The sequence below is a fragment of the Apaloderma vittatum genome, unplaced genomic scaffold, assembly GCF_000703405.1.
Source record: "Apaloderma vittatum isolate BGI_N311 unplaced genomic scaffold, ASM70340v1 scaffold27767, whole genome shotgun sequence".
NCBI lineage: Eukaryota > Metazoa > Chordata > Aves > Trogoniformes > Trogonidae > Apaloderma > Apaloderma vittatum.
In genome coordinates, this window is record NW_009724967.1 from 1 (window position 1) to 10,906 (window position 10,906).

At 45.6% G+C, this 10,906-nt stretch overlaps 1 protein-coding gene across 1 annotated transcript; it reads right to left on the reverse strand.

Moving 5' to 3' along the window:
- Window positions 1-639: 639 nt before the first annotated feature.
- Window positions 640-4,959, reverse strand: LOC104269468 (storkhead-box protein 1-like). Its single transcript, XM_009872741.1, is given in 4 exon segments — window positions 640-679; window positions 1,704-2,027; window positions 2,029-3,967; window positions 4,827-4,959. Coding segments are annotated over 4 exon segments (2,436 nt in total).
- Window positions 4,960-10,906: the final 5,947 nt, after the last annotated feature.

The following is a 10,906-nucleotide window of genomic DNA, read 5'->3' on the forward strand; positions in this document are numbered from 1 at the left end:
GGATTTCATGCATTCATTTATTTATTTATTAAAAGGCAGTACGAGCTGCCGGCCGGCAGGTAGCGTGAGGCATGGAGCCTGAGGGGGAAAGGGCGGCCCGGACGGGGCCGAGGTGGGCCCCGTTCAAACTGCCGCTTCCTCGCAGGCAGGGACACTCTCCGTGAGGAAGAATCTCCAATAGGCAACCACGGCTCCCTCCAGCCTCCTGCCTCCAAAACCCCTGGAGACCAAGAGTCGGGGCTTCTTCCGGAGGCCGTGAGGTAACCCAGGGCCGGGGGGCTCGGGGCACCGACCTGCCGGAGCAACGCCAGCCCTTCCCGGTGGAGGGTGTGCGCTGCTGGAGCGTCTCCGCTCTCCTTACCCCAGGGACGCCAAAACTATCTGAAGACAAGTGCGACAGAAGCACAGGTGAGCTCCGCAGAGACCACAGCCAGGCTCTGAGCCCTGGTTCAGAGGCAGCCTCACAGATGGGACCGAGCACGTTTACACTACAGTTGCATTGTCACAAAGGGAAAGCTTACAAAGCTCATTAGAAACAATAATAATCAAATATTCACGACCACAGCTAGCTGAAGCAAGGAATTTTGCTGCATTTGTCCTTCCACTTTGTCCTCTTCTTTGCATTAAGTATTTACGCTTTCAGAACTTGGCAGGAAGCTTCATCTTCGTTTCAGTCCCTCTGAAATAACAGAATTATTAGATGTTAGAGGTCACAGTCTAAAACTGAGTTGGCTTACCTTCTGGTACTGCTGACAGCATCTACACAAAAAAATTAAAACGAACCTTTGAAAGAGCTTTCAGCAGATTTCCAGTGTTTGTTTTCAAGCAATACAGTAGAAGTATGCCTGAAAGAGTGCACAGCCAAAAGCCGCTTAAAGGAATGAAAAAAAATCAGCAGGATTTCCTTAAAAACTGTGGTATGTGAGTTGTTCCTTCATATACCAGCCTCTCAAGGCAACAGTACACATGTAACAAGCACTCAAATGGTTTAATTACACTTAAATACCAGTCATTTACGATTTTAAGATTATGCAACGATATTAAAAAAAAAGGAAATATTTTTCCCCTTGCAGTATTTTAACTTATGCTCTTGCCAATTTAGTTAACGGGCTTGTAGGTCTTCTCCACATGTGACTGTGCACAAAATTGTTTCACACCAATTTGTTTTCCGTTAAGGGATTTTTCAAGTGTAGATATACACCTTCTCCTGTCTACGGCGAGCAAGTCACATGGTATTTGTACTTGAAATTTTGATTCAACACCTCTATAAAGTATTTTTTATTCTTCAGCTGGGGAAGCTATGACAATACCTGTAATGTCATATGGCAAGACGAACACAAGCTGCACCTGCCTGCTAACAGGATTTTATCACTCACCATGTCTCTTGACATTTCTCCACTCAGCCACCTCCATCCACAAGGCAGAGCTCATGCTATTTTTTTGCCTCACGAATGCAAAATACAGATCCAAATAGCAGCATTTTTATAGCTGTTTTAGGGGGAATGTTCATGTAAAAAGACACGGTAGAACTATACAGTTTGTGTATTTCCAGCACATAATGCTGAAGTTTCTAGAGATGATAGTAAGAATTTTATTGTTGGGGAGGGGCATCATGATTTACAACAACATCTCTGCCTAAATCTGATTAGTAATTTGAAGATAAAAAAAAAAATCACGTAGCATGGTTACCTGTGTTTTCTTACCTTGGGGAGTCAATTCCACTGTCTCCTGTAACGCTGTGGTTTTCCATCCCTTCCGAGTATTTCTGTCCTGGCATCACAACACACGCGTTCTTAAAAAACACATCGCTCTTTCCCAGAGAGTTTCCTGTTTCTTCAGTCCGCGAGCCCAAGGCACAGGTGAAGTTCTGAGGAGCGCCGGCGTTGGCCTCGTTAGTGTGGCAGAAACCTGCTTCAGCTGACGCCCCCACACCTTCAGCCGGGCCATTTTCTTCCTCCTTTCTGCGACCTGTCAGGAGAACCTGACTGCACAAACAGCTTCCTCCTGCGAAATCCAGTTCTGGGTGCTCTCGAGTCATCTGTGGATTCTGCAAAGCGAGTGCTCTCCCTACAGCCGCGCTCTTCAGAGTCACGTTTGATTCCAGTTGCACTGTACTGGGAGAGACAAGCATTATCCACACAGGTTTTGGGGGACACTGGTGTCCCCAGCTTTTGCCCAGCTTTACTGTAGCCTCGTGTATCTGAAGAGGCACGGCCAGGAGCCAGGTGACACAGTTCAGTGCCTTCAAAATTGTCATCCAGATGGAATGAGGTGCAGGTGTCGCCGTCACCTGCTTTTTGGTACAGATGGTGGCGGTTATCAGTAAATCCTTCACTCCGCAGCTTCATCGATCCGGGATGGCTGGCACAGTCATATTCAAATATAAATTCACTCTTTTTATCAGTCTTCTGTCTATACTTGGCACCGTTTTCTTCCACCAGGTTAACGTTGTCTATGTAATATGAAAGACAGACACTTTGAAATTCACTTGCTGCTTGATCTAATAACTGAGTGTCAGCTTCGTACCTGTGATACTCCTCTTTCAGGTGTAATAAAAGTTTTGCATCTTCTTTGCACACACCGTTATCTTCAGTGTAGGAGCAAGGGGCTTTTTTAGTATCCCCAGGATGTTTTTTGACTGTTCTTCTGTAGATGTTTTCTTCAGGAATATTACTTTCCAGAACATACTCACTTCCATTATCTATTTGCAAAGTACTGCCTTGCGGATAACTGAATTTTTCACTTAAACTGTCTTTTTTTAGTTGGAGGGAAGACCTAGTAGCGTGGAGTAGCTTGTTCTGTTTTGCTCTGTGAGCCTGCGTTTCACTTGCCGGCTGCTTGGTTTTTGAGGAGTCCAAGGACTGTGGCCTTTGTAAATCCCTTTCTTGCTTTCGAGTCCTGGACCCCAGCTGGTGGATAGCAGTGCCTTTGTGCCCTCGTGCATGAAAGGTGCGTCTCCGTGACAGACCCTGAAAAGGATTCTTAATTTGTTTTTTATATATGACATGGGATTCCATGGCAGCCTCAGGTGGCAGTTGATTTCTGACAATCACAGAAAGGTTTTCTTCCAGGTTCTCATTTGGGGACGTCAGGTCACACACGTGAGATTTCCTGCTGCTTCTGTTACTCTGCTTCTCTTCCTTTGCTTTGGTTTTCCTAGTGTGTTTTGCTGTTTTACTCTGTGTCTTTGGAACACAATCCTTCAAAAGGCAGCTTTGCCTGACAACTGATGCTTCAGCTGAGGTACCCTTACCAATATATTTTTTGTGCTCCTCAAACTTCTCCATTAATATTGTGTGTTTAATCAAATTATCGACTGTAAGAGCAGGGTTAATACGCTTGATGATTTCTTGTTCAATATCACATGGAATATTCTCTAAGTCATCTTCATCCCTGACTGGCCACTCCTTGGGAGGGAACTGGGCTGAAAACGTGGAGTACTCCTTCTTACGTTTTTCTTTTTTAGAAGCACTTCTCCAGAAAAGGCCAAGGCCAAACATTTTGCTTTTCAGTTTCTCCTTCACCGCTGTCAGGGATTTGATGGTGTCCCAGGGATGGGTTTCAGCTGGTGCGGAGATCCCTTGAGCTGGAATCAAAGGCTTTAATTCACTGCAGCTTTTCCTACCTCCTCCATCAGGCTCATGGTTCATTAGCCGACAACGTCTTTGTTCAGAGAGCCCGCTGTGGTCAGGGAAACAACACGCTCTGTAATGGGATCCTGCAGGAATGTTTTCTTTCAGCAGGTCTGCGCTGCGCTCGATGTTTACCAGGTACGTGGTGGAAGGCAATGAACAGCAACAACTCTCCTCCAGCAGGACCTGCCCGTTGTCTTCTGCGGCGTTGTTTGTGGTACAGTACGTGTTGGGAGTCACAATGAAGTATCCTTCTCCCGTGTGATAGATTTTCCTTTCTTTAATTAGAGTGCCAAGGATATTATAAAAGATGTTGTGGGAGGGAACTGCAATGCCTACCACAAAGATGCAGACATTTCAAATCAGAAACAGGTTTTCAAATAAAACAGGAGCTGGCTGAAAAACAACTGACTTACACCAGATCCAAAAGCCGCTGAACATGAAACACCCAATGTATTTAGTTCACAGGATTCCAAAAGAAGTTTGAAACTAAGTTCAAGTAGGTTTTCCCTTGTGTGACAGCCCTAAAATCATTAATCTGATCTACTGCCTCAGGTTTCTGCTCATCTCCTGCCCACATGAAAGAAAACCTCCAGCAATGTGAAAACATGGCAAGAAAGCTCTCTCCCTACAAACTTTGAAAGCACTACTTCTGCCTGCCCTAAAAATGGTGCGTATGGACAACGTCACATTCCTGGCAGGGTTCGGGGCCAGTCTGTGGGGCCGCATTAGCATTCTTCCCACAAGTGAAAATGCTCCCCAGGGAAGGGGCTGGAATTTGACCAATGAACCTGAATTGGAGGCCAGCTGTACTCTCTGATAGCAAACATCAGGTGGAGACTCCTACCCAGTCCCCTTGCCATCAAAGCCAGCTAGGTTTCTGTCCCTTAAAGGAGGGCTCAAACTCTTTGTGACCTGACAGAGCCTGTTTTATGCTGCTCCATATCTGGTACGTAAATAGCTCATCGGTGCTTCCCTACCCTCTAGAAAGGGCGTGCTCTCAGCATGCTACTGCACTCTGTTCCCTCTTAGTTCTCCGAGAAGGTTTATTACAATCTGAACAAAGGATTGCGTTCACAACTTTAGTGACCCTCCCAGATCGATGAGGAGCGTGCACAGACCCTTGCTCAGTATCAGAAACTCAAGCTTGATGATACAGTTGCTTTTAAAAGGAGGGAGAAACAAACGCGTTACCTGGATAATTTTTCACTAACTGCTCCGTTAAAGTTTCCTGCGTGACCATCACGTGATCTGCGTTCATGACCGACACGGTACGGCATATTCCTTCTGCCAGAGGAATGGAGCGCGACTGTGAGAGGGGATTCATGAGAGCGAGTCACATCACCTGAGGTCCAGAAGGAGACAAAAAAAAGAAGGAAAAAAATAGATTGTTTGAATGGCATAGTGTTTCATTGTTTCTATTGGCCGATACAGATTTTCACTGAAAATTTATTATGTTGCCTCAGAACAAGCACCTCATCCTCAGTTAATTTTCTTTGGCGAACTGCTCAGAAGTATTTCTCAGAGAAGGGAGATGGCTCTAATGCTTTTCAAGTGCCTTTGTAATGAAGGAAAGAGAAGGTTACCTTAAGCACGTTGGTTTGTTTGGTATTAAATTTTAGCTTAAACCATTATTTAGCTTAATAAGCAGGGAGCTGAGAGAATTATGTCTCATGAATGCTGAACTTTTTACTGTTTTCATATGAAACCATGCAGAGACTGTATTTTTCTAAGTAGCTAATGAAAAGGGTCAACATCCAATAATCTAAGTACAAAAATCTCTTCATTGAGAATGCAAGGGGAAAAAAAGACAAGCAATGAATGGGCTTTGTGCCTTGTCTATTACACAAATTTGAATAGAAATGGTAAAAATTCCATTTTTAGACCAGGTTCTAGAGGCAGGGGGCAAAACCTCCTGTTACAACTTCACGCATTTTTCAGGCTACATCACCACCTCTCCTAGCGAGAGACAGGAACGTCATTCCTGTTCTTCACGACGAAACCAGAAGTGCAAAGGGGCTGAGAGCTCCCCCAGAAACTCTGCTGCCCCAGCCCAGGGGGCTGAGAAGGGAATCAGTACTTCCCCTCAACCCCCCCAGCTACAAAATGCAAACGCTGCCTCTCCCCAGCATGAGCAAGCCCAGCAAGTTCTCCTGACGGGCTATCTCAGACACTCTCCGGAAACCTGAAATGAGTATTACCCCTGAAATCTGAGGACAAAGCATGTGGCAGTGACTCACCTGAGGGCTGTGCCTACAACGAGACAATAACTGCATACATCTTTCTCAGATAAAAAAAATAATTAAAATATCCCCCCCCCCCCCGGTTTTTTTTTTTAATTAAACCGAGGGTCTGTTCCCACTGCCTGGCTGTTCTGTACTTCCCCGTTCCGTGTTGCACAGAGCCCCTGGGTGTCCTCAGTTGCAGGAGGCAGCAGGGACTCCTGGTAACCTCACAAGGCAAAAACTAATGTTAAATGTCAACAGTAATTTTCCCAGAAGTAAGAGGTGGTGTTTCAGATTAAGTGCTATTCATGTTTTAACTAAACTGTGATTGGGTAGTCTGTTGGATGACTTTGTAAGCCAGTATTTTTCCAAGAGTTCAAATTGCTCTTGACCTTTGTTTTACAATTGCTGCTATGTTCAACAAAAAAAGCACTCAGAAAGAAGTCCTGGCACGAAGTTTCCTCAGGGATGCTGCTAGGATACTCCTTGCAGGTGCTGAAACCACTGCCAGCTTGCTTTTTGTATCAGAAAAGACCATCAGCAGAATCCCCTGCCCCCTCCCCTGCGTTACATAAATCTCCCAACAACAATCATCATCTGGGTTTCTTTGCAGTTTTTACAAGGGACCTGCTTATGCCCATGTGCAGGGTACCCGTCAGCAGTCAGAGGGCTCAGGCTAATCCTCTTGACTGCTTAAACACAGCACAGGGCCCATGTCACGCTCCGCAGCTCCTGCAGAATCACATTTACCAAGGTCAGCCTTGGCAGCTTGCCAGCACTCGCGTATTATCAACCTTCACTTTGGTTTCCCTGTCTATTCAAGTTCTGCTCATTACCTGGACACCTGAGCCCTAAGAATACCCTTTCGGAGCAGGTACTGGTCACAAAGCGGAGAAGTCATCTGTACGAAAAGCATCAGAAAGCAAAACTCAGCAACGCACGGAAAAGCCTCTGGGTATTCTTGACTAGCACAAAGAGATCTTTTGTTCCATCTCTGTGACAGGAACTTTACTGCTTTTCACTGAGCTGTTTAACAGTTGCAGAATTTTAGCTGGGTAAAAAGCCTCTGAGGAAGTGAACCGAAGGGCATTTTATTACAATAGTGCTCAATTTACTTCTCAAAAGTTTGGGTAAGCAATTTATATAACAACAAAGGGTTAACAGTAAATTCATTCCAGAAAAAAAAAAAGCACAAATGCAAATCAGGAATAAACTCTCTTACAGGATTCACTTAGATCTGTTGAGACAGAGAATACACAGCACGTGGATTGACTTTTCTGTTTTGCAGCGGGAAAGATCTATCTTGGAATTGCTCTGTGTGCCCTAGTGAGCTGAACGTACAAAAGGTCCCTCAGGTCCCGCGCCTCTTTCCATGAGTCCAGGTAGGTTTGACAGACTTCACTTTTTTCATCAGGAAAGCCACAAGCAAGCACAGTTCTGCTAGAACTGCACGGCTTGTGCTCTTCTAGAGACTAGAGAGCATCATAACCACATTTTGTAGCAAAAATTACATTTTATTATTAAAGACGAAGAATTTTAAGGAACAAGAAGTTAGTAAGAACACGACAGAAAGCTGGGAACTGTAGCAAAACACTTTTTGAACATTAGTGAAGGCTTGACAAGATGTTTCCTTAGTAAAGAATTAAAATTCCATATAGAGTTAAAATCATTAATACATTTTTAATGTTAAGTATTTAACAGGGTGACTCACTAGATCCTGTTTTCAGAAACATCCTTTTACTGAAGCAAAGAGTGAACAGTTCAATTGCATTAAAACCATCAAACCTTGTAGCATGTTTCATCTGTTGCTGAAACAAACGGGAGCTCTCGGGAACAGCAGACAGTATCTTTCTGTTGTTCCATTATTTTTCACAACTCTCAAAGACAGAAAAAAACCTACTTGGTGCTAGTTAAGGTCACCGACACTTCTCCAGCTGACATTAAAAGAAGAAGCTGGAAACACATCGCAATGTCCGATTGCCGTACCTGCACCTACTGACTCCTGCAAGGCCAGACACTCCCAAATGACAAACCGTGGTGAGGAGCCCATGGAGCCAACCAGCAGAGCCGGAACAAACGAGTCACTGGCAACATCTCTGGCTCCTTGAACTGTCTGCGGGTGGTGCCATCCACCGCTTCAGGAATTTGACACAAGCACATTTCTCCACATGGCCCGGTCCAAGAAAGTCCCTTCACAACCCTGGCACTTCTCCACTGAAACAGCTCTGCCTTTTCCTGTCTCCCAGCTGTTCTCTCCTCTGCAATACATCTCAGACCATCCACGTAGCTCCTCAACGTCAAAAAGCTTTGCTCTAAGCAGGAAGCGTTACCGCCTGCGGGTTAGGTACTTACCTATGCAGCGCAAGACTTGCGTATGTAAGAACCATCGTGCAGTTGTGCATTCCTGTGCCAGCTTACCTGGTAGTCGATTCCAGCTGCTGCAATGTTCCCGAGGCTGATTCTTTCACCTGGAAATGTGCTGTCACACAAAAGCCCGTCACAAGAAGTACACCACATAAAGCTGCAGTCGTGGTAGTAAGATGTACCGGTGGTTACATGTCCCCTTCCTCAGGATGGACCAAAATTTGCTTCTCTGCACGCTCCCCGGCTTCGCCTCACATTCACCCCAGCCAAGGAGAGCCAGGCACGGCTTTCAGAGATGCGGCACCCCCAGAGCAACTCAAAAGAGAACACAGTCCCCTGCAGAGGGTTTTGGCAAGCTGTGAATCTGGACGCACATCATCGCTATTGTGTCCAACCTGCTCCCGGGGCAACGCTTGGCCAAACCCCACCCACTGCCCTCCTAGTTTCCCTCACAGCCAGGCCCTGGCTTGCAGCGAGCCTGGGAGGTGCAGTCGAACACTGCGGTGGAAGGAAGCGGCCTCACGGCTTGTTTCAGAGTATATCCTGCTGCAGGGAGGGGTTTTTCAGCTGAGAAAAAAGCTTTGGTGGTATATGGGCAACTTCACACCTGCCTGAGCAGCCTGTGATGTTGATGGATGCGCACAGCCACTTTTCCTTCTACTCTAAACAGATATGCAACCTTAAAGACACTCCCCTATGCTGGAAAATAAGTTTCTGAGACCTTTCATTGGGCCCACAGGAAAAAACAACCAAACAAACAAACAAGAAGCCCACAAAACATCAAACACAAGTTCAGAAATGAAAAGCAGCAACCTCACCGCCACAGGAGGTCTCAGACACTGCATATTAACTAGCACTGGTTTGGAATTGAAAACTTGAGCCCACAGTTATCGAACCTTTCTCTGTGGCTCTGGCACTATTAAACACCCTTTCCATCTTTCAGTTCATCTGAATTTCAGCCAAAAGGAGGTGACAGAAGACAAGTGGAGCAACTGAGCACTTGCACTGCATTACAGAAGACTTAGTAACAATCTTTTCAAAAGCCAGTGTAGCAGAACCCTTACTGTGATGATACTGGATCTTACAGACCAAGGTGAAGCCTCCAGTGGAAATTACAAAAAAACCCCAACCCTCAAACTGTTTGTCATGTTCTGGCAGCCTATACACAGCAGTGCAAAATAAAGCACCGTTTTAGGCCAGCCACTTTCTTTCCGGCCTGAAGAAAACAAGAAGGAACAAAACTCCAAATAATCGTAGCCAGCCCAGCACAAAGTATGACCACAAGCTGTGAGCTGCACTTCACAGAAATCAGCACCATTGAAGTACAAAATTATTCTCCTTTGACTTGCAAACCCGCATCCCTTTTTGTGAGGCAGGATGAAAGACACCGAAAGGGACACAAGAGAAAGGAATGCCAGGAAGCCTCTTGCTGAGCTGCCACCCTCATTAACTGCCATGCTCATTAACATCGTGTGTTGCCGGTGTAACCACAGGCTGCCTGGCAAACAGCGGCCACTCCGGAGTCCTGGCCTTTTGTAAGCAAAACAGGAATTGGCTACTCCCGAGCCCGTAATTTCATCCGTAGCTTCATTAGACACACAGCAGAGTGATGCTTGATAGTGACATTAATTGCTGTGAACCAATTCAAGTCATTCAAAGGAAGATAAATCTGTCCTAAAAGAACTTTTTTCAGGATATTCAGTTCCACCCCTCTCCTATCATAGGGATTCTGTCTGACTATCAAATTAGCACACACACCAAAATCAAGGAGCTTCATGGACCATCTCTGCCCATTCTTTAGCTACTTTTCTATTGATTTTCTTCTCCCTAAGTTCTGGGAGAGCCTCACACAAGGGACAGAGTATCGAGGAGCTAGACCTATCGCATTACTCCACCAAATGCACAAACAAGAACACAAAACAGTCCCTTGTTTGATCTCATTCCAGCTTGGTCAATACCTCCAGGAGAAAAACAAGACAAAACGCTTCACAGAAAAAGCGTGCTGTCATTTCAGTGGCACTCTTCAGTAGGGTATTTCCCAAATGAGATAAATTTGCAGCCTGCAGTGGGGACTCACAGGCTCAGCAGAGCCCAGCAAGCAGACCTCTCCTTAAGAGAGATGACCAACACGTTATATGACCACAGAAAAATCACCATCTGCATGCTGATCCCATCCAGCCTCTGCCTCACCACAAAGCCCAAGGCTTTCTCAGCTTTCCTTGTGAAAAATTTGCACCCTTGCAACAGTGATGCAGAACCAGCAGCTAATTCAGCCTCTAAAGACTAAGCAAAAACATTTTGACTTTCTATACTTCACTTTGATCCAGTAGGAACCACAGAAGGGGACTCAGGCAGCTCAGGTACATGGCAGACGTGGCTGCCAAGAGGAGGCAGGCTGGGATTGCTGTCTCCAGGATGCTCTGCAGGATGAACTGACACAAGCTGCACGGGACCAAGGGTAAAACAGACTCAAGGATTAATGACTTCAGCCTAACAAAGTCTGCCCCTCCTCCAGGAACTGCAAACAGTAAAAGCATTTACTGACCAAACCCAATGCCTCAAGTGAAAACTGAAGAGCTGCACGAGAGCAGTCAATACTGCGATCAGAAATTTAATCTGCTCTGCTTGTGAACTGCCACTCGCCAGAACACGGGAAAATAATCCAGGAATCAATTTCCCATCAAA